The 26315-nt window shown below is 43.8% G+C and overlaps 1 protein-coding gene across 4 annotated transcripts in view; it reads left to right on the top strand.

Moving 5' to 3' along the window:
* Window positions 1-26315, top strand: part of TSC2 (TSC complex subunit 2) — a 239697-nt gene that overhangs the window by 134255 nt on the left and 79127 nt on the right. For 2 of the 4 annotated variants that reach the window (XM_069209749.1, XM_069209748.1), the window contains exons 25-30: window positions 1636-1730; window positions 4136-4264; window positions 5439-5600; window positions 11101-11247; window positions 11917-12020; window positions 22222-22374. In XM_069209749.1, the coding sequence (XP_069065850.1) occupies window positions 1636-1730; window positions 4136-4264; window positions 5439-5600; window positions 11101-11247; window positions 11917-12020; window positions 22222-22374 (790 nt within the window). The remainder of the gene's footprint in view (window positions 1-1635; window positions 1731-4135; window positions 4265-5438; window positions 5601-11100; window positions 11248-11916; window positions 12021-22221; window positions 22375-26315) is intronic. The other 2 variants (XM_069209751.1, XM_069209750.1) reach the window with 1 other exon arrangement.

Raw genomic sequence — 26315 nt, 5'->3', positions numbered from 1 at the left:
CTGGCAAACTCCTCTCTGTATGACAAGAGCTTTATCAATGAAGCTGTTGATTCCTCCAAGGCAAGGGCTGCTACTGTCACTGTGAGACAAGCTTATCCAAGAGAAGAAAAGTGAAAAACCCTAGTTCCCTTAGCCACTGATCTCCCTCTTTTCATTGCAGCACCAAAGCTATCCCTGTTTATTACATCTGTAGAACGACCCCTAGCTTTTCCAGAAGTGGCGAGGTTCTATCTTAAATCTCTTCTTCTGCTCATCTGTTCAGGCTGTTTTGATACCGCGCTGCTGCAATGAAAGGGGAAAGCCAACATTTCCCATTTCAATCTTGTGCTTTGCTGCTGAAGTCATTCTTAAAAGCACATGTTTTGACCAGCTTTGGCATCTGTTCCAACAGGCCTTAGTACCCCCATTAGCTCTTTTTACAAATGTATGATCCAGGATAGTGTATGCTGAAACCTTAGGTTACATTTTGCACAGATTGTCTGCTTACAATTTGTGCCAAAGCACTTTGTGGATCATTCAATTCTGCCATGGACTGCGAGAATTCAGGTTCCAGGGAAAAGTGGGCTAATTGTGCATGTGTGATGCAGGTGAATGCGGAGCGTGACTTCACCCCAAAGGATTGGCCAGGTTGACCCAAAAGTTTTGAATCTGCCCTGATAGATCAGAAGTAGCACACGCAGCAGGGCAAGTTTGTCAGAGTGAGAAATTGTAGGTGAAAGGAGAGTTAAATCATGCCAGGTGCCTCCAAAGCCAGTTAGCGGTTTCCCCAGGTAAGTGTGGAACTGTGCAAGGCTGGAAACTGAACTTTGTATTGTATTAAATACATTTTATTCAAGGATGTAACCCAACCATTCCTCCTTTCATTTACATTACGAGAGGGTCAGCTAGAACACCTTGTTTTAAGCAAATTTAGAAGCACTGTCCCCTGAGATGCGTTCGCGATTCTGTGTGCAGGCACTGGAGTAGCAAGCTGTAGTATTGTACCTTACCCACTATTGTTTTTTTTATATTGCATTTAGTCAATTATAATTCAACTGGAACGACGTTTTAAAGCGTTGAACAGGTCTGTTGTACTTCAATGAATATAGTTAATATCCCTATGAATTTTTAAAACAGACTTTCAGACTGACCCTAGAGCTAGGTTAAAAAAAGAAAGTGAGAAAGTAAAGTCAGGAATATGAATAGAGTAGACGAAATGCATATTCACCAGTTACTCTACCCATATTTATTGATCATCCATTGTGGATATTTAATGTCTATTACAGTTAGTTAATACTGAGCTGCTAATTTTCCCATTACTTGGAAAAGGTCTAATTTGATAGTTGGTAGAGAAGGGAAGAGATTGTTCCACCACCGATTTGTTTGTGACCCGGTGGATGCATCTTTTATACATATGCAAGTGGATGGCAGCAGAAGATCTGAGATAGATTTTTTTTCTGACACATCCACATTTTTCCTAATTTTGAGTGTAGAGTATTGGTGATCGTGTAAGCCAGAATTGGCTAAAGAAACTGTTCACTGGGGTCACAGCCTCTAATGCGAGCATGACTGCTGGTGGTCGGTTGAAACTCCCGATCTCTTCTAGTGAGTTGAACTGTGTTTCGTGTATTTCATGTGCTTTACAAACTTTTTCAGGGCTTACGTTCAAATATGCTCCTCTCGTTTGACGACACTCCTGAGAAGGGAAGCTTCAGGGCACGTAGCACAAGCCTGAATGAGAGACCTAAAAGGTAAAGCTTCTGCCGTTGTTTAGTAATATGATTTCTAGAGAAAATAAACCAATGTGTATTTTGCAGATCATAGTCCATGCTAAAGTAAACCAAGCTTTGCTTGGTGGTTGGTTAAGGTGCTGTTTTCCTAGCCTTTTATTTTGAGTGTAAACAAAGTACATCATGGTTTTCTAAACTTGGGGGAATACATTTTCACCAGTCTGCAGGAATGACGCCAATAAGCTACAAAATATGAGGGCTGTTCAGAAGTAGATCAGTAATCTGAGAAATTGCAGTACGCCTTCTGGCAGGCTGTCTGCATGTGTTCTCCAGAAGGATATGTCTGGTGTGCATTGTTATCCTCTCACTTAGTAACATGGCTGTTTGGATTCTGAAAATGCTGAAAAGTGATATAATATGAGTAAGAAAATTGACTTGCCAAATAATTTAATCACTAGCATGTCAGACTCCTATTACAGGGCCTTCCTATATTTGTATCCAAGAATTATGCAAATGTACTACTTATTGGGCAGCCCCGCCGTTCCAGGGCAGGGGGTCTGTTCTGGCTTGGCTCAGATGATGTACAAAACACTCTGTAAGCGATAACAACAGTTTGATTACCAATGTATAATATTGTGATTTCATGTTTTTGCCAGCAAAGTTATATACGCATTTTTACAGGGTTGTTGGTGCAGTATTATTCTCCCATTGCAGTCTGGAAACTGTGAGGGACCAGTAATTCGATTCAACCATTGTACCTGGGTTTTAGGCAGAGGTAATATCAATTAAATGTGCACGAGTATAAAGATTTTTGAAGGATGGCACTAGTCACTGCTAGGAAACATATAAGGCAGTGCAATCCATTAGTTTATGTATGTTTCATAGCGACACTTCAGTTGTACCTAAAATATTTGCTTCAGTGAAACTATTAAAGTGACTTTTCCCTTTTATTTGAAACTGTACAAAGAGAATCTGTTAATATAGCCGATCAGGATCTCCTTCAGCCTCCGAATGCCTACTAGCCAACTTTTTCTATTAGCGCTGTTGTGGTACGCCTTAGCGAGTCTGTGCTTGCATCTCATTTATAGACTTCGCATTTTATGTTCTGCTTTTACCATACCTGTTGTCTTTCCCTACTGTTTTTTTTTTTTAAGTTAGCTTTTTTCATATGGTTGGAATACTGCACAGTGCATAGATGTAACACAAATATCTATTTAAATGAGAAAGAAATATAAAGTACCTTTGTGGTTTCTATTGTTATACTGGAGCTGTCCTTTCATTTGTGACAGTATTACTATATAAAGTTGAAAGTTAAACTTAATAGTCCTGTTATTGTATTTGCAGTGTTAAATGTTTTTGTTTTGTATACTTCCTTCATGCTTGTGGTAAAATTCAGAGTTGCTAGACCCATCATCCATATTTCTGAAAGTACAGTTGCATAATAAAAATATCCTGCCCATAGAGTTTTACTCTAGGCAATTCCTGAACATTTTTGCAGTCCTATTTACAATATGTAGTACTTTCAACCCCACTTCCTGTTGTGCAGGGAGACTGGCTTACTTCCGTAACTACATTCTACTAATGTGTTCTCTTGAGTTAGTTACAAACTAAAAGGTACAACATCAATAAACTGGATTGCCATTTGTCTCAATGACCCTTCTTCACCTTTGACTTCAGTCCCACATTTGGTGAAGGTTGATAAGGCTTTTTAACGTTTACCTCATCATGGTTTTGTTCATGGTGCAATATTCCATTTAAGAATACCATGTATAATGCCCAGACCCAGATACAATGATAGGATGGGAAATAAGTGAAATGTCTTTGGATGCCTGGCTTCAAAATACACCTTCAAAGACCATGTTCCCTATATCAGATCTCTATTTGCTACGTACAATGCAACTCCCCTGGCCAGTGGCATTTGTGAAAACCTCAGCAAGAGGCATTGGGCAAGACAATCTTCCTCTCTTCTATCCCTTCTACCCTCAGGCATGATGACATGGGTGTCCCAGTTGAGAAGACACCAGGAGTAATGTAGGCCAGGTGTGGACAACTACTGCTTCAGTAGAGATTTCTCATAAGCCTGTGCCGTATTCCAGCCATGGCATTCTCTTTGATACATGAAATCATTTTTTGCAAATGTAATGTGTATCCTATAAAATGTTTAGTTCTTGTATTTGGTTTGCTCATGTTATGAGAAATGCTTTGCTTTCAAGTTTATTTCTTCTCTTTTTTTCTCCCTTCCGGCATTTGTACATTTGTTTTCCTCCTCTGTGGGATCCCCTCAACACTGACCCACTGAACCGATGACCTTGCAACGTCTACCCCTACACTGCTTGACTTTCTCTGCTCCTTGCCGTCTCCCCTCCCCACCCTTCCATGGCTTGTTTGTTGCTTCTGGGAGAGTGGCTCTAATACTTCTATGATAGTTTGCGAATATCCAAAAGTGTAAAGCAGGGCGTGAATAACACGTCCCCAGTTAAGGAAATGAAGGAACTCTCCTCTGCCGATGCCTTCCGGTCCCGCAGCATCAGTGTGTCCGAACATGCTGTCCGCAGGTAGTGACACTTAAATCAGGATGGGAGGGTGGCAGAGCATGAAGTGTGTATTCACATGCTTACACCTGAACCATATGGCCGGGGAGAAATGAGGGCTGGCAAAGACTTGGTGGATGGAGTAAATGGGTGGGTTGATACTGCATGCTGCCTGTGCTTGCATGCAATCCATAGATCTAGTGTGATATCCGTAACCATACTATTTTCATAACACTGGTTGAAAATGCTTAGACTGTATCCCTTTGAAGTACACATTTTGATGTTGGCTTTTAAATCTACATAGGCCAATAATAGCGTTTCATCGTGGTTTTTATGAACTGGTGTATTTATTATTCATGACTGTTACTAAAAATGAACAGGCCAAAATCTGAATGAAAGGTTGCGTTCTTTTTTTAGTTTGTTTCATGTTAAAGTTTGACTATTTGCATGGAGTTAACTTTAACTTCTGCTCCCTTTTCTATATCTTCCCCTTTTGAAAATTGATGAGTACTTTGTCTATGGTGGGTTGAGCTCCATTTTAAAGGAATATCTTCTCAGAGCAGAGTTTTTGTATACTGGTTCTAACAGAGAGGTTTGTTCTTTTATCAAGTTATGTAAAATGTACTTAATTTGTGGCTTCCTTAGGAGTTGCACTTTGTAAAGGAGCACTGCTGACACTTGCTTATTGTCTTTGCTGAAGTATCCTGTGTGCCAGTTGACATTTCACCCTTAGAATGCAACCTTTCTTTCACTGCATTGAATGATTCAGGTCTCCAGGTGCATGACGGGCCTGTTTCCTTGCCATATGAAGAAACCTCTGTTGTAACTTGATAATCTGCTATCTGTCTGTCCCACCACAAACTACTGAGGAAAATACAAACGTCAGAATTTTACATGACTGAAGTATTTTTCCACAGGACTGTTTGTCTCAGGCAGGCATCAAGTTACAAACTGATTGCACTTGATCTGCAATCAGTTAAAGTTTGGAACCACTGGTCTGCTCTGATCTGTGAACCTGTTATGGCGGGCTTTCACTAGATTTGGCACACAAATTCCAGAAGCAAATGAAGATGTATACTTATCTTTTGAGCCACAAGGTTTCCCCTCCGTGACATACAGATGGCAGATTCCCAAGTCAGTTTTTCAGGATGTTTTGTGTTAAGTCGCTCTCCCCTACGATATACTTTTGTTTCATTAGGATGCAGACGTCTATCACCAGTTCCAGTTTGGGTTCTGCAGATGAAAGCTCCATGTCCCAGGCAGATGATAGCTTGAAGAACTTGCACCTGGAGCTCACGGAGACTTGCCTGGACATGATGGCCAGATATGTTTTCTCCAACTTCACTGCTGTTCCAAAGAGGTAGGGCTTGCTTAGCAAGCAGTGTGAACTGAACTTTTTGGTCAATCTAGTTTACCTGTTGAGACCTGTAACATTATGGGTTTGTTGTCCTGAAACCACTGGAAACCACTGTTTGTGTTTGACGATTCTAGTACTGGGTGTCCACAATGTAACCTCTAACAGAGGGCCACTTTTTCACAATTTAAAGGGAGGCCTGGATTGAGTTCATTGTAATCTGGTACCATAGACTGGTGGCAGCTGCATTAGAATCCATTTACAGTGCATCAAAGGAATGGGATAGCTTGCTTTTAGTACTACATGATTAAAAATGTCTGGTGGTAAGCTCTTATGGTGGCTGCAAAAGCTGTAGCACTGGCCTCTGATTTACAGAAAAGGATACACTTGTTAGTTAAGGGAAGAATGAAGGGTGGAGGGATAATTTCTAACAAATTTATATACTTCAAATATTGTCATGGAATCGTAGAAAGTAGATTATTATGTGGTGCAGTTGTGAGATCTCACTAGGTAATGTCACAATCTCTATCAGGTCCAGTTAGATTTCTTAAACAAATCCTTTAGCTCAGTCCTGTGTAGCTGTGGCACAGAGCAGCCTATCATCAAATGAACATGTGTAAAGCATTTAGAAGTACCAAAACAGGTAAGACAAAAAGCACAATAAAAAAAACAAATATATAAAACTAGTGTATTTTATCTTAATTTGGATACCAAAGCCACCAGAAAGTCTATTGAGGGGACGTGGAGATATGATTTTTTTAAAGATCCAATAAATATTTGTAATTGGTGCTGTGGTTCCTGAGCCAATGGGCTAGCACAGCTACTAGTCTTCTCTTGGATTGGCCACAAAGTGCTGGGATCCAGTCAAAGGGCACACTGGTGCAGAAGGACGTTAAGTGTCTGGTCCAACAGTCTTAGAGTCCTCATAGATTTCCACAGGATTGCGCTTCCATCCAAGAAGTGGTCCTGAAGCTGTGGATATAGGATGCTCTGAAGATGCCATAGATACTGGAACTGTGGAAGAGATGTGGTGAGTGTTTCTTGCTCCACCTCGTGGTCCACAGACTTCGAGGGTCATCTTCAGCCTCAGCAATCGATCTTCCATAATGTCACAGTGAAGTCAGTGCAGGTCCGGTAGCTACTTGTCAACTGGTCCCTGGTTACATCAGTCTTTAGATGTTGTCTACATAAGTGTCTTTTCTTGGAGAAGGACCATGGTCCACATCGAAGGCCATGGGTCCCACAGACTTGGGGATTCACCAAGTCTGTACTCTGTCTCCTAGCAGTGGGCAGCTGGGGCTCTCAAGTGCAGGCTTCCGTCAGCTTTTGTGGCCCTGTAACTGTAACATGGAGTTAGCCAACTGACTCTTGGGGTTACTCATTTCATTCTGGCACACTTGGGCAACTTCCATGATTGGACACCACAGGCAGGTGTAGTCCAGTCTTTAGTCCAGCCTCTCTTTGCGGGGTTCAGGTGCATCAGGGCAGTCCTTCAGTCTTTCATGCCCAGTAGTGATCTGAGGACTGTGAGTCTGGGGTGCCACTGTTCTGCCGTCTTATGTTTGTGGGAGGTGAGGACTTGCTAGCCAATGGGGCAATTGTTCCAATGGGGCAACCTTTCCCTGTTTGTTGTGTCCTGCGGGTTTGGCCAAACAATCCAAGGATATCCCTATCTACCCATACCTAAGATGGCTTCTTCCTCTGAGGTGTACCCAGAATAATGAACCACTACTTGTGGAAAAAAATAATTGAAGCTTTTTGTGGGGTTTTCCCCCTCTGGAGATGGCAGCCTGTCTTCTTACACAAAGGAGTGAGTCGGCACAGGTGTGATTGCCATTTGCTTCACTGAGACAATAGCCTCTTTGAAGCTGGGCCATCTGTGCCCACCACCCAGTAGTCATCTTGCTGGAGGATGTCACACCTCCTCCCTTCAGCAATTCTTTGTTCATTGTTCCTTGGAGCACTTTACACTTCAGGGGGTGGGGATGGATGGACAGCATTTTGTCTCTAGTGATAACTGCTGCAGATAAACTGAAAAGGCTTCCAAAGGTGTGGGTAACAAAGTGCTGATTTTCTAAAGTCACCTTTCTATTAACCCCTTCGCTGCCAGGCCTTTCCCCCCTCCTGTGCCGAGCCTTTTTTTGGCTATTTGGGGCAGTTCGCGCTTAGGCCCTCATAACTTTTTGTTCACATAAGCTACCCACGCCAAATTTGCGTCCTTTTTTCCCAACATCCTAGGGATTCTAGAGGTACCCAGACTTTGTGGGTTCCCCAGAAGGAGGCCAAGAAATTAGCCAAAATACAGTGAAAATTTAGTTTTTTTCAAAAAAATGGGAAAAAGGGGCTGCAGAAGAAGGCTTGTGTTTTTTTCCCTGAAAATGGCATCAACAAAGGGTTTGCGGTGCTAAAATCACCAGCTCCCCAGCGTTCAGGAACAGGCAGACTTGAATCAGAAAACCTAATTTTTCAACACAATTTTGGCATTTTACTGGGACATACCCCATTTTTACGTTTTTTGTGCTTTCAGCCTCCTTCCAGTCAGTGACAGAAATGGGCATGAAACCAATGCTGGATCTCAGAAACCGCAACATTTCTGAAAAGTAGACAGAATTCTGAATTCAGCAAGGGGTAATTTGTGTAGATCCTACAAGGGTTTCCTACAGAAAATAACAACTGAAAAAACAAATATTGAAATTGAGGTGAAAAAATCTCCAATTTTTCTCTACGTTTTACTCTGTAACTTTTTCCTGCAATGTCAGATTTTTGAAAGCAATATACTGTTACGTCTGCTGGACTCTTCTGGTTGCGGGGATATATAGGGCTTGTAGGATCATCAAGAACTCTAGGTACCCAGAGCCAATAAATGACCTGCACCCTGCAGTGGGTTTTCATTCTATACCGGGTATACAGCAATTAATTTGCTGAAATATAAAGAGTAAAAAATAGCTATCAAGAAAACCTTTGTATTTCCAAAATGGGCACAAGATAAGGTGTTGAGGAGCAGTGGTTATTTGCACATCTCTGAATTCTGGGGTGCCCATACTAGCATGTGAATTACAGGGCATTTCTCAAATAGACGTCTTTTTTACACACTCTCTTATATTTGGAAGGAAAAAATGTACAGAAAGACAAGGGGCAATAACACTTGTTTTGCTATTCTATGTTCCCCCAAGTCTCCCGATAAAAATGATACCTCACTTGTGTGGGTAGGCCTAGCGCCCGCGACAGGAAATGGCCCAAAACACAAAGTGGACACATCACATTTTTTCACAGAAAACAGAGGTGTTTATTGCAAAGTGCCTACCTGTGGATTTTGGCCTCTACCTCAAAGGGGGCAGAAATGGTCTTAATGCAATTTGCCCCTCCAGGGGAGAGACCCTTGCCTAAGGGGTCGCTCCCCATCTGTAAAACAACAACAACAACAAAAACTCCCCGGTGCCTAGTGATTTCTGCCCCCCCTTGGGGGCAGATCGGCCTAATTAAAATAGGCTGATCTGCCCCCCTGGGGTGCAGAAATGGCCTAAAATAAATTTGCCCCCCAGGGGAACGACCCTTGCCTAAGGGGTCGCTCCCCTTACGTGAAATTCACGAACAAAAAAAAAAACTCCCTGGTGTCTAGTGGTTTCTGCCCCTATGGGAGCGACCCTTGCCTAAGGGGTCGCTCCCCACACCTAAAACAAAAAAACAAAAACAATTTTTTTTATCCCTGGTGCCTAGAGGTTTCTAATAATAGGCCGATCTGCCCCCAGGGGGGGTCAGAAAAGGCCTTAAAAAAAAATGACCCCCCTGGGAGCGACCCTTGCCCAAGGGGTCGCTCCCTCATGCCACTTTCATTTTTACAAAAGACATCCCTGGTGTCTAGTGGGCGTTTTGACAGCCGGATTGCTTTCAATCCGGCTGCCAAAACGCAGAGAGAGACTTCAAAGGGAAGGAAATACATTTCCTTCCCTTTGAAGCCTCTCTGCCTCCTCCATGTGATCGGAAGAGAAATGCTTTGCATTTCTCTTCCGATCATCGCGCTGGATGCTGAGCTTCCAGCGCGAAGGAGGAGGCATTGTGACAATCAGCGCGCAGAGGGTGTGGGAGGGGGGTGGGGGGGGTCGGGGGTGGAAGGGGAAGGGCTTCCCCTTCCATCCCTGACTTGGGGGTGTGGGGGTGAACCCCACAGAGGGAGCGCTAGCGCTCCCTCTGGGCTGGGTGCCCAGGACGTAATGGTTACGTCCTGGGCACAGCAGCACTGTGCCGCAGTACGTAACCATTACGTCCTCGGCACAGAACCGGTTAAATGTTTTCTTTAATTCTATATCAGCAGTGGGTCTGCGTTAATGTAACGATTCATTTGACACCCTGGAGAAATATCTGTGGTGGAAGTTAGCAATTAGCGCGGTGGCTAAAACTCCATGTTAACCAGTGGGACCATCTGTCTTGCTACAGGGACAATGTTAAGTTCATGTTTTTACCTGTCAGGGCTCATTTAGCACGAAGGAAACATGCTTATCTTTTAAAATTAGTATGCCTTCCATAGGTTTTGGATTATTAATAAAAAGTACACTGACCTGGCAAAACAGTTTTTGTTTTGACATGTCAATTGGGCTGTTTAAAACTGCCTGACTAGGCTGCAGTGGCGGGCTTAGAGTTTCGTTAATTTTGTCACGATGGTGGTTGCACAATGAAGTGCTGCAGTCCACTAATGACATTTATCTTACTAGTTCTGGGTACCTCTTATACCCTATACTAGAGACCTTTAAGTAAGTTAAATTAGCCAATCAGGTTTTGCCACTTCTACATGGACTTTGTGGGTTAGAGCACATGGACCGGGGTCTAGACTGCAGGTCCCAGTGCACGAGAAAGTTAAAACACTGGCAGCATCAGCCAAGTACCTGGAGGTGGGTGACCACGCAGAAAGAGGTCCTTTATTTACCCTTCAGGCAAGAATGTACATTGCTCACATTTTCTTTGAGAAACGGGGAATATGTAGGAAACTTGAAAACAGTGGCTAATCTGGGTATTTTCTAAACCTGAAAGTTGCCCCGGCATCTGGCTGTTTAGGCAAAACCCAGAATTCAAATTTCAGTCTCACTAAGTGTCATCTGAATACTTATTTTATGAATCCATGGAAAATGCTAGAGCAGCTTGTGACAACTTTGCAGCTTCGTGAGAGCCTTCTCCTTTTCTGGTCTTTGCACAAAGTACCTACTCCATGGTCACTGCAGATCTAGACTAAAGGAAGTCTGCATATAAGGAGATTGTATAATTTGGTTGAGCACCATGTCTCTATTGAATGATATAAACCATGATATCCAGTATTAGAGCTGCATACAGTTCCATCTGCAGAAGGGTCCATGGCTTATCAAAGGTCTTGGAGCCATTGTTCTCCAACAGCAGTTATGTTGTTTTTGGTAGTGGTGGGGTCACCTGTTGACTGGCAATATTGTTATGCTGTAAGTGATTTATTCTGTGTGGCTCTCCTGTTACTTACCCCTCAAATGTTTTGTGTTCTGTTCAGGTCACCAGTTGGAGAGTTTCTGTTGGATGGAGGAAGGACCAAGACGTGGCTTGTCGGTAACAAACTTGTTACAGTCACTACCAGCGTTGGCAGAGGCACAAGGACCCTTTTGGGCTTAGATACAAAAGAACTCCCCACTCACGACTGGTAAAACATACTTTCTCCTGTTTTACCCATTTCATCAGTTTTACCCATTTCATCAGTCTTCTAAATTGGTACTCCATCACAGGACCCAATGCATCTCACCTCTTACGATGCCATTTAACAATGCTTATCTTTGTCTTTGTTCCCCACCTATGCAACAAAATCCTCTTCTGTCCCAACCGTTCTATGTAGCCCACCTCAACCATGTACAAAAACACTGCACCCACCGTAATATCTAACTCGGCCTGCACATCTGCTATAAATCTGACTTGGAGCTTTCACATGGCCTTTTAAAGTCCTTTGAACCTATTCCCTCTTGGGCACCCCATCCAGTGCAGGATGACCTTAGGTGTTTATTGAACTTTGTTAACTTTGAACTGCTCTAATATCCTAGTGAATTGGTTATTATAGCCTGCACATCGGTCTTGAAAGTTCTTGAGCAAAGTAAGCAGGGATGGACATATTGTTTTAAATGTAGTTCTAGTATCATAGTGACAAAGTTTGGAAACGTTCTTTAACACACGTACATATTTTCCTTTCAGTAGTCTATCAGCTTAACACAGTACATGAGTCTGTTATGGTAACCGTTGGTTTAAAAAAGTTCTACCTTTTACACCCTAGAAGTAAGCATTATTGCTTGTCAGAAATAATTACTTTCTCCTCACCTTCTAGGCTTGATGGTCCATTTCAAGTCCGTGAGGCTCCAGCAAAACTCCAAACTGGAGCAGCAAAACCAGATTCAAAAGGAACCCGTCACAGGGTCAGATCCATGTCAGGTGAGCATTGGAAGCCATGTAATGCTGACCTGCTCTTTTGACCCTTTTTCAGGGCATGGTGTTTTTACATTCTGGATCACAAGTACGGAGCATATGATGGTGATGGAGAGAGGATGCACTTTAAATATTGACCTGAGATTTTCTCTGTAGGAAGCTGGCTGTCTATCTAGTGTACCAATGTATGGGGGCCCTATGCAGATGGTGCAGATACCCTTATTGATTTACAGGGGTTAAAAGTAGTAATCCCAAATTCTCTCTTTTGGGGGAGTGTGGGCGAGCAGTTTGGGTTTATCAAAGGGTAGTGCTAAGTATTTGTTGAACACAGAGTCAATAAATTAGACATGTACGAAGAAACTTGAGACCAACGTTTAGGGAAATACAGATACTTGTTATATTTCAGCACCAGAAAAACTTCAAAGAAGGCAAGTACTGTTGCTCTATCTCAATTTGCAAATGCGCCTTTGCGCAGGAAAGATTTAGAAGTACTTGTACTGCAATGGGGTCCCTGCAGACAGTTTACGGGTGTCCCCTGTCAGTTTAAGGGTGCTGGGGGAGCAAGGTCACTTACAACACCAGTATAGGAAGCTGGCTATTTATGATATATCAAAATGAGATATATCGTGCAAAGAGTCCTGGGGTCCCTTACTAGTGGGCAGGGGGTTTGCTCTAGCAATCCCAAGATGCACATTTAGGGGGTTGTGTGGTCGCGCAGCTTTACGCTTATCAAAGAGGAGTGTTGGACATCTGCAAATACACACAGTCAATAAATGAGACAGATGACTCAACAAGCAGATCCACACTAATTTACAAAAATAGCAAGTATCTTTATATATATATTTAGACACCAGAATCAAAACAATCAGGTAAGTACGTTTTGCAAGAAAAATACTTTGTTTTCAAAAGTTGACTGTGCATTTTTCAGAAGCGGCAATGTTACCCTATGGAGGAAAACAAGTACTGCATTCACTTATAGTACAGCGTTTTCTGGGGCCGATCTTCTGGACTTGAGTTGAGTATGAGGCAAGATCCAAGGCCTCACCAACAGGCCACAACGGGCAGCACTGGGGCGGCTGGGTGCATAGGTGCAGCACAGCGTCGGGTGCCCAATGGTAGTCAATGGGGATGGGTCAGGTTGAAGAGAGGCTGCAGGTTTGGACTGGGAGTCCAGTTGAAGAGAACCAACAGGTGGGTTCAAGTCTTAAGCTGCTTGGGGACGTGGGGACACCTCAAGTCCTTTTCTCCACAGCCCAAGGACAACCGGTACAGAGGTGTCTTGTGGCGTCTGTTTTTCTCCAGTGGTAACATTTGCAGTTGAGGGTGCCTGCGGAGTGTACAGTGGACAAGTCCAAGGGGGGCTCTTTCTCTGGAGGACCACGTTGGCACCGTTGGCCGAATTCAGCTCGGGCTAGGCAGCATGGGTGCAGTGATGCTTTCAGGTGTTGGGTTTCCAGTGGTAAGGAGTCCTCTCAGGTCTCTTGGAGTGCCACCCTCGCGATGCAGGGAAGCTGTTTTGCTGCTCCAGAGGAGTTCCTGGGTTTTGGTTGAAGGCAGGCAGTCCTTCCAGGCTTTTGGAGGCACAACAGCTTGCAGGACGAGTTGACTTTGGTGCGAATTGGGCAGAACAGTGGACAGGCTGGCAAGTCTGGGGCCAAGTCAGGTGGTTCTTCCTTGGGCTTTGCTTTTGCAGCTTTTGAGTGTCCTTCACGGGTTAGCAGGAATCTGATTTCATGGTGCCAGTGGCTCCACTAAATACTGAATTTAGGGTGTTAGGGGTGTTAGGGGAGTGTAGGGTAGTAGCCAATGAGCAGCGTACCCCTGGGGTCACTGTGTCCCCTATATAACTACTTCATGTGGGAATGCACCCTGCCTTAGGGCTGTAAGGTCTGCTGTGGGGGGTGACTTACATAGATTGCATGCAGTGTTAGGGGACATTGCACGTTTCACTTTTAGCTGCACCAATCACACAGCCTGCAGTGGCAGTCTGCATGTGCTTGGTGAGGGAACCCTGAGGGTGCCACACTACATGCTTTAACCCCTGGGGACCCTCTTTGGTACCCATACCCTAGGTACCAGGGGTACCATTTTACTAGGGACTTACATGGGGGCCAAAGGTATTGCAAAATTGGGTAACAATTGCACAGTTTTAGGGAAAGAGGTCTGGCATTAGGGGCCTGGTTAACATGAACCCAGTGCACTTTCAGTCAAAATTGCATCAGGTACCAGGTAAAAAGGGGGGCGACTATGTCAAAAAAGGGACACTTACCTACAACCACAAGTACAGTTGAACGGGTAACCAGGCAGCGTTTTGCACCAAAGTGCACCAGCAGCCCACAGTTGTCACTTCTTCGGCTATTCTTTGTCCTTGTTTTTCTTTTGTCAAAGGAATCTGATGTCAGGGGCCACCTAAATACTGAATTTAGGGGCATTTAGAGGAGCGCAGGGTAGTAGCCAATGGGCTTCTTACCCTTGTGGTGACTACACCCACTATATGACCACTTCCTGTGGAAAGTGGGCAATACCTTTCCCCAGAGTTTCTAGTTCCACAAAAACAAGATGGTGGAAACACTTTTTTCATGGAGTACATCAGGCTGTCCACCTTACTGGTGTGACTAGACTGGTAGTGCACCATTCCTACCTGCATAGCTAATTTCCGGCCTGTCCTGGTGCCAAATGGACCTCAGGACAGGGGGTGGCAACTCCCAGGTCTGGGGGAAGCCAGGGTCGCATTCCAAAGGCAGCAGTGTCTTTGAAGTCCCTGGCATGCAGATTTACTAGCCATCCTGCTAGAGGAGGTGATAACACTTTCCTCCGGAGCATGCATTGATTTCAGAGCACAGGCTCTCACCTCCACGGGTCAGAAACATGTCTGTGGTGGCGGGTGTAGGAAGCTGGCATTCTTTATAGTGTATCAATATAAGGGGACACTATGTAGATAGTCCAGGAGGACCCTTATTGACTGACGGGGTTAAAATAATAACCCTAAAAGCTCTTTGTGGTAGAGCAGTTAGGCTTATCGGAGGATAGTGTTAATCATTTATTGCACACACAGAGCCAGTAAGCGAGACACACACTCAATAAATAAATCTGACACCAATTTATAAAAACAACACATATTTTTACATTAATTTAGACACCAAGATCACCATAAGCGGGTAAGTACTTCTCGAGTTATCAGTTTTTAAGTCACAGCGAAACACACTTTTAGTGTGGCTTCAGGCGGGTATGCTATCCTATGGGGAATAAACATATACTGCATTCAGGGACTTAGCAATGACTTATAGGACCAGTGTTAAGGAGTTAAGGTGAGTATTGAGCAAGGTCCGAGGCAGCACCAAGACTTCATTTCGGGAGACACTGGGGCATCCTGGTGCAGAGGTTCTTTACAACTTCTGGTTTCACATTCACTTTAATGGGAAATGGACCTGGGGATAAGAGGTTGTAAGTGGGGACTGGGTGATTCCGAGGGGGGAGGGGAAGAGGGGTCAGGTTTTGAGGGTCACCATCTGTCCACTTGACTCTGGCTAGGGGGTTCATGCACTGGTGTTTTAAGGCGTCTGGTCGCGCTGCTGTATATCCTCGTGGCTCTCGGTTCTTGCAACAGAGGCTGGAGGCAGCGGCTGAGGGACTAGGCTGCCACACCCAGGGCTGGGCTCTGCTCCAGAGGGTGTCAGGACTTTATGGGCACTGTCACCTCCCTCTGACTCTGGCTTTGGGGCTCAGGTTTAATGGTACTTTGAGGCATCAGGTCACAGTGGTCAGAGACTTACTCTGGATCTTGGTGACCCGGTGAAGAGGGGAAACAGGGCAGTGGGACCACTCTCGTCACTGGCCTTGTGGATCCTGACATCCCTCGATGGTAGGTCTGCTTTGGTGCTGTTGGAACCAAATTGGACCACCAACAAGCCGTGGTTGCTTCAAAGGTCCAATACCCTAGGTTTAAGTGCATGGAGCCTCCGGGAGGGGTCAGCGTCTTGTGACTTCAGTGAAGTGGCAGGGCTGACCTCCTGGGCTCCAAATAGACTCCTCCTGGCTCGTTCTTCAGTCAGGGGGCCCGATGGACAACGGGACAGAGTACCGGACCTTGCAAACTGTGTCTGCAGAGGGAGGGAATCAGCTCCAAGGGAGATCTTTCCTGGTTTTTGAGGTGCCAGGCAGTCCACCAAGGGTTTTAGGGAGGGTGTCAAGCTGGCAGGGTTTTGCGCCTATCTTTGGTCCAGGTTTTCAGCTCGTGTTCTCTTTGGTCCTTCTTTCCTCATCTGTAGTAGTTGAGTCTTGACTTGATCTGCTTTCCTGGTGTCAGGGGCTGCCCTAAATCTTCAATTTAGGGGTGTTAAGGGTGATGAAGGGTAGTAGCCAATGGGCTACTTACCCTTGAGTCACTACGCCTCCTAGATGATCACTTCCTGTGGGAAGTGGGCATCACCCTGTCCCAGAGATCCTAATTCCACTACACACAAGTTGTGTGTCCAGCCTTCAAGTGCACCACACTTCCTTAATGTCTAATTCCCTGCCTTTCCTGGTGCCACATGGGCCTCAGGGCAGGGGGTTGCCTCTCCCAGGTCTGGGGGAACCTGGGGTTGGATATCAAAGGCAGTAGGGACTTTGAAGTCCACGGCCTTGGTATACAGATTTACTAGCCATCCTGTTGGTGGAGGTAATAACATCTTTTGCCAAAGCAGGCATCATTTCTAACCTCCGAGAGCGGGGCTCTCACCTCCAGGGGGTCAGAAACTCATCTGTGGTGGCAGGCTGGTCAATACCAGTCAGCCAGCACACTAGAGGACTAGTAGGTTACATGGGGCACCTCAAAGGTGCCCTCTGGGTGCATGGCATAATAAATTCAATACCTTCATCAGTATGGCTTTATTAAGATGAGGGGTTTGATACCAAACACCATTATTTTATGTTCAGCCATCATGTAGCTGGGTCACTCGTGGTGACCAGTGTCCAGTACGAGTTCTAAGATTGCTGCCCGGTCTCTTGTAATATCCAGTAATAGAACTAGACAACACAGAGGCCTGTCTACTCATGCACACACCCTTCATATGACTTTGCTTTAGGGCTGTAAAGGCCTGCTGTAGGGGTGACTTTCATATAATACATGCAGTGACTTTGGCAAGGCACACAGTGAGTGTACTGTGCTTTGACTCTGGCCTGAACCCTGACACGCAGTCAGCGATGGGAGGTTGAGTGCAATTTGTATGCGGATCCCTTAGGGTGGCATAAGAAATAGTCCATAAGGGACCGTGTTTAGTACTCAAGCCCTAAATACCAGGGGTACCATTTGCTAGGTACTTACATGGATGCTAAAGTCTTTGCCAATTGCGTTACAATAAGACATACATTGTTTTAAGGAAAGAGCACTGGCACTGAGGTCTGGTTAGCAGCCTCAGTGCACTGTCAGTCGAAAACCAGCATCTAATAGTTCTAAAAGGGGGGGGACAAATGTTGGGGGGGGGGGGGGGCATCTATAAAGAACTCCAGATTCCTACAGTGAGCTGATCTATAGCAGTCAGCCCGCATGCTAGAGGGCTAGTAGGTTTTGCTGCACCTCTAAGATGCCCTCTGGGCGCATGTCTTAATAAATCCAACACTGCCATCCGTCTGGATTTTTTAAAGACGATGTGGTTAACACCATAGGTTGCAGTGAAGCCATTATGTAGCTCGGTAACGTATGTAGACCATTGTCCAGTAAATTCCTTAAGATGGCTTCCTGTTGACTTGCAGTGTCTAATTGAACTAAGCCGAACAGGGGCATATCTGCCCTTACATCAAGTGTAATGCACCCCGCCTTAGGAATCCAAGGCCTGCTTTAGGGGTGACTTGCATATATTTGAATGTATGACTGGGGCATGGCACACATGTTTCTACTCATGGCTTCCACCGTGACACACAGTCTGCACTTGGAAGCTGTGTGCAATTTTTAGGGGACGGGTCCCTTAGCGTGGCATAATACATGCTGCACTATTAGGGACCCTCTCTAGTGCCCAGGGCGTATGCACAAGGGAATCCATTTATTAGGGCCTTAGAGTGGGTGCTAATTGTGTGCAATTAGACCTTTTACCTTGTTTAGGAAAGAGCAGTGGCTCTGGGGACCTGTTTAGCAGGAACACAGTGCACCTCAAATGAGAAACCTCAGTGCCAGTGAGCAAAAAGTGGTGGTGGCTGTGTCCTAAAGGGGCACTTTTCCTACATTCTCCAGCACTCAGTGTTACAAAGATATATAAACATTAACCTGAATTCTTGGTATTACACAGCAGTAACCACTATAAAGCGGTGTTTCCAGTGAAAATACTTCGATATGCTTCTAACTTTTAGCCCAGTGGATGGACTTACCATTCAACTTACTCAGTCAGCTAAGTTTTGGCATGCGAAGTTGCATTGAGAACCATCCACTGATAAAAAATAATTGAAGGATATAAAATGATTTTCCCATTTTAGTACCCATGTGAAATTTTGCTCACACCTACAGCCCAAATGACTACACAGGCTTACAACCAAACTTGACATGAGAGCAGATCTGTACCCCGAAGGCAATTCATTATTCATTTTTGGTTTGGTGTAAATCCATGTAATTGTTTTTGAGATTTAAGTGTGGGGGGAAAAAAAAACTTCCACGAGGGGTTCAGGGCTTCAAATGGGGTTGCGTTTTTGTATCGCTTTGCCCCTCAGGTTCGCATATAATATGGATGCCTGACAGCTTAACAAAAGCATGGATTAAACTGGGAGAGCCTTTTGCCATCCTACTATTTGGATCTGTGCATCTCAGAGCAGTTCACTCCTGCAAAAGAACAGAGCAGCCATTTCAGGAAAGTCGGCATCTTCACAAAAGGTCATAGCGGGGCTTGGTAGGGACCCCTTTAGGCTTATGCACAGTGGTGCCCCCTCCCTAAGGTGCTACCACTTTTGTTTAAAGAAAAAAAATAATACTCAAGATAATGGGAGTCCTAAAATGGTAGCTGAGAACTGCTGAGACAGTTTTGATTCCTGGTCACTATTTTTAATGTTCTGAACCCAGAACCACAAGTTAGTTGCAAGTCAAAGCAATTATTAGGATGTGTAGCTGGTGCCGGATTTGTAAAGTAATATTAAAAAAAATAAAAAAAAGGCCTGGTCTAAGACCAAGCACTTGAGGTCCCAAACCTTGGCAATTAGCCCTGCACCAACACACCCTTGCCCGTGGCCGAATGTAGCGTGTAGAAGTGGTTGCTGGTGTGCGACGACTGCCTTTGCTAAACCCCTACTGCTCACGACTGAAGAATGTGCAGAGTGGGCATTATGCACCCACACCTGGCCTCGCGCCCAAGCTGCCGCGTTCATACAACCCACACTGCAGAGTGAATTTATGAAAAAATAATGCTGGAAAAGTTACCTGTTGATGGCAGTAGCTATCCACTATTTTTATATTTGATAGGTTCATGTTCTACATGTCTTCCTTTTCCAGGACTTGAGGAGCAATAAAAAATGCACTCTCCATGCTCTTAGAATCGGAAATGTCCTCTGGTCGTAGAGTTTGAAGGCCATTTATTTACTGGCTGATAAATACAGACCCCAAAGATTAAATTTGTAGTTTTAGATACTGCTGTACATGTGTCTCTAGACTGTATACAATATTTTCTAATCTGAGTAGCAAGAAGTTTACTTTTGCCAACGTTTAGTTGTGTTTTGTTTGCTGATATTTTTGGTGGCAGTCAAGGGAAAGCCTGCTGTATGCAGCCAGTGTCCTTGCACTACAGGTATAGGGTACAGGGATTTTTGTTTTTTGTTTTTTAAACAGATTCGCCCAGGAGTTCCAAAGTTATATAAAAAAAAAAAAGTGCATTTGCTATGCAGCACCCAATTTAACCATAACTTTATAGTAGCTGTTGGCTGTCACACAACTGTTTGTATAGTTAAAATGCCAGTTAATTCCTTTGTGAATAACTTGGTTAGATCGTTGGAAAAAAAACCAAAACTTTTTTTGCTAGTAATGTGCATGAAAATGTAAAATAGAAAATGTCTGTAGTCTACTCTTAGTCAGTCCTGGAAAGATTTATCAAGCGCTTGATAAGCGGCCGATAGTTAAATATATAGCTTACTATTCATAGCATTTGTTGGCTGCTGATACACATTCTCTGCACACTCCTGCCATCAAGTGTTGGGCTCGGCCTCTACAACTTGTTTTTCTGGAATAGTTTTTTTATTTTTTATTGCTGATGTGACGTTGCATTTCCTCCGCTTCAAGAGAATGTGCATGTTCTACGGGTCCATTATTACATTTCTCATTTTTTCGCTTGCTATTCTGGTGAGTGGGGATGGAGCTAGTGAAGATATCAATTGCTGCTGAATGTGTGTAATGTGTTCGAATATATACATATACATAGCGTCTAAAACCTGTAAAGCGTACTGTCATCTCCACCTGTGGGGGAGGTGGGAGGGCACATGTGAATCTGAAGCATTACATGGTACGAATAGATGCTTTCAGGGTAAGTAACATGCTTAATTCAAAGCATGTTTTGGCTCCAGATACACATGCTATGCATAGACTCTAAAGCGGTACTCCTCTTGTGGTGACTCTAGGCATTAGATGGTGCAGAATAGCGTAAATTGGACTGTTTGTCCCACAAAGCATTGCTGCCTGGCTTGAACACCCACACAATAGTGCTTTGTGAACGCGTGTGGACTAGACCAAGTAGCTGCCTTACAAATGTCAGTTTGATACCAAACACCATTATTTTCCATGCAGCCATCATGTAGCTGGGTAAACTCGTGATGACCAGTGCCCAGTACATGTCCTTAAGATGGCTGCCTGGTCACTTGCACTATCTAGAAATGGAACTAGACATTACAGGGGCATATCTAAACATGTATTATATGTCTCACATATAATATTATGCACCCTGCCATAGGGCTCTTAAGACCTGCTGTACGGATGACTTGCACATATTGTATGCAGGGATATGGGCATTGCACATGTGGTGTGTGCAGTGTCGTGTTTTCAAAATGTTTTGCACCATTTCATGCATTCTGCAATGGCAGTCTGCATGTGTTTTTAGTGTGGGTCCCTTAGGGTAGTATAATACATGCTGCGGCCCATAGGTCTCTCTTTCGTACCCGTGCCTTTGGTACTAGGAGTACCATTTACTAGGGACTTCCAGGGCTGCTAAAGTCCTTGCCAATTGAATTACAGTTGAACATGTGGGATGTTTTAGGGAAAGACCACTAGCCCTGGAGCCTGGTTAGCAGGCTTCAGTGCACTGTCAGTGTTGAAAACCAGCATCTAGTAGTACAAATGGGGGCAAAGGTGGAAGTGGGCATTTGCAAAGAAGTCCAGCTTCCTATAGGCACTTTATGCAACCCACAGGAGCAGTGCAATATTTTAGCTGTTTAAGTTTAAACTTGGTGTATGTTTGATCCATTTGGCAAAGCTGATTTTTACTAGATAAAGTTGATCTGCCATTAACTTTTTTTTAATTGTATGAAGTTACTTTGCTGTTTAATGTTGTGTAGCTATTTGGTGTCTGAGGGTCTAGAAGCTACTCTCGTTTTTTTTTTACTGCCATTAGTTAATAAACTGTTTCAAGGGCCTCCTGATCAGTGCAGGGAGTTGTGTGGGTCTAGTTTAAAGGTGGTGTGGTTGAAGACCATGACCAACACGTTCTTTGATATCTGGAGTGGATGCAGGGAGAGCAGCACCTACTGGGACTAAACTATGATTCTTTGACTGTTGAGCACAGAGAAAGGTCAGCATTTGTGGGTACAGGGAGTCGTGTGGGGCATGTTTATAATTGCCCCACCTCTCGGTCAGAGGCTGCTGTGTTCTGCTGAATGCCCAGCAGTAACCGAGCAGGTATGTACTGTGACTCTATTGGAACTTGGTGAAGCATACCTTTAGACAACCCAACTTACATTACGCCTCGTTATAGTGACAAGGTCTAAAAAATCGCGTACATTCAAGTTTTGATGAATACCCCCTTCCACATGCATGTTAAATGGCATCAAGTGTCACAGATCACATCACAAATGTCGTCTGTAGTGACATCATTTAGAGTGTCATTATAGTACTAAGCTACTGATCCTGGTGATTATCCATAAAGTCCCTTAATACAAGTTTTTTCAGGTAAACAATATTCTACAGTCATGTGGTGAAGTGCCTGCAAAAGGTGAGTCTACCATGGTAAACATGCAGACAGGTTACCACAGTGCTGTGTCTATTTTGCAGGTGGACATGCTTTGCGCTCCAGTACATCAAAATCTGCTGATACCAGTTCTGCTCCTAAAAAGAGGAGACCACGGAAGGAAAAAACGTACCTTGCTGATTTTGTGCCTCTGCTGACACAAGGATGGGCTGAAGTGCTGGTGCGAAGGCCTACAGGTAACCTTTCGCCAGTAGTTAGTTCCTGTTCTCTGTATGGCAGGTACAGACCGCCTGATTTATATAGCAGCACTAATTGTCCCAGTTCCCTCGGTTATGCTCGGTGTGTCCTGGCTTAAACATTCTCAGGTTTTCTTTGCAAGCAGTTTTCCACCTTTTTATGATTGTTTCCAAATTGATTTGTTTAATATTTATATACACTAGCATTGTTTTCTATTAATAATTTTGGTGCAGTACAATTGTTGGAACCTCTAAGATTTAAGTATACGCTTACAGATATGAAAATGTATTTTTTACCCGGTATCATCAAGGTGTCGGTGTGTTGTGAAGAGAGGGGTGGAGTTAGCCCGGAAAGGGAGGAAGCGCATTAACACTTTTCCCCTGAGGAGCAACTTCCACTTTTTTTCCTTTAGCCACTCAGTTCACCTGTATTTTAAGCAGACTCCATGAAGCCCATTCCCCCAAAAGAGCCCCATTATGCTAGTTTGCTTGTTCCGATCGATACCTCACCCTGGAATACTTCCCAGATGCCAGCAGGAGCCAGAACTCGTTTTCATAGCAGAGCTCCGGCACACTGCTAGGTGGTGTCATGGAGCTCCACGCCGCTTTAACCTGGACTTATCTCACCAAGCGCCCCACCCCAGAGTCTTACTGTACAGGCCTCAAGCGCTAAAAATGAATTTACACTAGTTTCCCATCATTCCACTACAGGTAACCAGAGAGGATTGATTCTTTGACGTGTGGCCTCTGCCAATCTAGCACTGTGACACATAAGTGTGGTTGGTCTCCTGGGACGTTACATACATGCCCTTTTGCATGTGAACAGCAAGATTTTAGCAGCAGTCGCAAAATATCTTGAGGCCTCTTTGGCTCAGACGATACACAATGGACAGGACACGTCCAGTTAAATTAAATGCTTCGGTCTTGATACTGTGGATTCCCTGGGGAGGGCAGTAATTAACAGTGTTGCCCTTCGAAGTGTATTGATGCAATCTAGAGGATTCTTTGGCAATGTACATGCCTCCATTATAGATATGCCTTTTGATGGATACCACCTTTTCGATGAGAAGGCGCAAACTGCATTAGAATGCCTCAAGGCCAGCAAAGATAGGATGCTTCCTTGGGACAGACATAGCTGTCCCTCCACCTGTCTCACTTTCATGTTTTACTTGATTGAAGATGACAGACTCCAGATAAAGGTGCTGCCGCTACATTTTAATGTATTTTCAAAGATTATATGAATAGTTTTTGTTAGCCTATTATGGTTAAGTTGTCCAGTTAGATACACTCCACCACCACAAGTTGGACTAACTACTAGACACAATGCTACAGCACACATGAAGTTAGCAGGTAGAAATAGATCTGTAGGTAATTACACTGAAGTTATGTATCAGATTTATTAGCATTATGAATGTTGATGATTGCTTTATACATAGTTACCATCTTCAGTGACGGAAGGAGCAACCTATTCACAATTACCCCTCTTACTCTCTCTCCTGTAATGTTTTTGCTAATGTTTGTCGAGGTAGAATTCTTGTCTCATTAACCTCTGGATTTCAACACTTCTCTGGAAGGACTTCCTGCATCTGAAGGCTCTGGGGAATTACACAGCTTTTTGTAAACACTTGAACGCGATTGCACACATTAACTTGAATACTAATAAAACTGAAATGTGTTTTGTGCAGCACGAGTGACCAGGGCATGGGTTTTATTAAGGTCGATCCCGAAAGAAGGGTGACTATTTTGAGAAATTGGAGGGATGCATGTGGGGTTAAGATGCAGAAAAAGAAGCGCAGATAGATTGAGAATGGAACATGACAAACAAGTGTTGTGTATGGTGCAAAAAATGTCAGAAGGCACTAGGTCAATGGAATTAGTTGGAGAGAGTGAGCATGAAAGGAGTTGTGTTGTTGATGATGGGATTTTGATTGGGAGAACCTATATTTAGAGGAATTTATTTATGTTTGTGGTAAGACTGCCTACTTTAACCTGCCTCATCATTGGGTAGGAATCAGCTATGTTATGTTGGTGTTCCCACGGGCCACCCTGTGAATGAGATGAGTGATGCGGTTGGTGTAAAAGAGTGAAGCATGGATTTGGACAAATTGTGTTAGATGTGCTTGTTGCTATATCTTTGGTTGGTGTGACTTTGAATGATGTGGAAATCAGGAGATTGTGGATGCCTTCGGATCACCTTGCCTCTAACACTGCTGGATCATTAACTTATGTCTTTGAGTGCTACGATTATGCGCAACCGCCTTGCATTAGGTATACTTCTTGCGTGGAAACTGCAGTGTGTTGGGAATACAGCAGAGCTGCACGTTCCTTTCAGATAACAGTAAGGGATATTATAACTTGTATGGCAAATGTTACTAATATTTCTGGTGAAGCAAAAGTTCTGGAGGGTTATAGTTTGTTAGAAGATGCAGCTTTGGTTGTTTTTTAAAAGGTTGGTGAGAGTGGCATGATAGGTTAGGGGGGAGTGGTGTACTGTGCTCAGTACTTACTACTATAATTTGTGCAGTTGGTTTTATTCTTTTGCTTAAATTGTTTGCAGCAATCTTTTCCGAAATTAAACTAAATTATGGGGGTTAGAAGAATGTGCAGATAGGGTCTTCAAATAAAAGGAAGCAGGAAATGTATGAAGTGGAAGATATCTGAGCAGGAGCCTATGAAGACATCATAAAGTTTAGAAAAATCGGGTCGCAAAAGGCAAAGTGATGTAGATTGTATTATGAAATATAATAATGAGATATTAGTGAAAATTGTAATTGGGGTTTTTTTAAAAGCCGTTTTCTGATTTGAATTATATGTGTCTAATATTGAGTCATTTTCAATTGAAACACAAATACTATTCTGTAGAGCATTGTCTTTTTCTGATGGATGCTAACTACTCATTGACTCCTTTTAAAAAAAATATAATGAATGTTCTGCTGTTTCATATTATTCATTGTATGCTTATATGTACTTATTGGCACGGCACGCAGCAAAATGTGCACTACTTATTTTGTATGACATGTTCTTGAAATCTGAGAAAGCCTTTAGATTCTTTCAAGGCTCCTCCTGCTTGCACACTGTACTGTATTCATTTGAGTCTCTTTGTTGTTTATGTAACTAGTTTGTTTTAGTTCAGCAGGGGTGTAATTGTTATTAATTGTAGGACGCTGGCTATCTATGCAGTGTACCATTGTACGGGTACACTATGCAGACAGTACAGGCGACTCTATTGGTTTACAGTGGTTAAAATAACCCTAAATTCTCTCGGTTCTAGTGTGGGCGAGCAGGTTAGACTTATCAGAGGGCAGTGCTAAGCATTTGTTGAACACCGAGTCAATTAATGAGAAACACTCAAGAAGAAACTTGAGACCAATTTAGAAAAATAATACCGGTTTTTATATTAATTTAGACACCAAGATCTGCGAGATCAGGTACGTAATTTTCGTGTTAGCGATTTAAAGAGATACAGGAAATTTAACTGTCAGATTTGAGACATAAGCCTCAAATGTGGTAATGTTATCCTATGGGGAAACATACACTGCACAGGGTCACTTGCAATTGACTTACCGGACTGTTCTTCTGGACTTAAGGTAAGTAGGGGTCAAGGTCCTTAGAACAACCAGTAGTTTCAGGTTACCTGCCCTGGTGTGTCCAGGTGCTGAGGTGCTAATAACGGTGGTAGCCTCTGACGCTATGCATTGAAGTCAATGGGAGCAGCACCTGTAAGAAAAGGGCTGCAAGTTGGGACTGGGTGACAAGTCCGGCTCTAAGCTCATAGGAGGGCTTGGTTCTTGAGGGTCCATGGGGCCGGGGGTCAATGACTGTTATCTCAAACTTGGATTGTGGGGCTCAGGTCCAGTGGGTCACTGGTGTTAGAGGCTCTCACTTCTTGGGGTCGACCTGATGATGGTGGAAAGCAATACAGCAGAGCCACTCTCTGTGCT

Source organism: Pleurodeles waltl, chromosome 10, assembly GCF_031143425.1.
Source record: "Pleurodeles waltl isolate 20211129_DDA chromosome 10, aPleWal1.hap1.20221129, whole genome shotgun sequence".
Classification (NCBI taxonomy): domain Eukaryota; kingdom Metazoa; phylum Chordata; class Amphibia; order Caudata; family Salamandridae; genus Pleurodeles; species Pleurodeles waltl.
The sequence above is the reverse complement of the archived record's forward strand: the minus strand, read 5'-3'. Positions and strand labels throughout refer to the sequence as shown.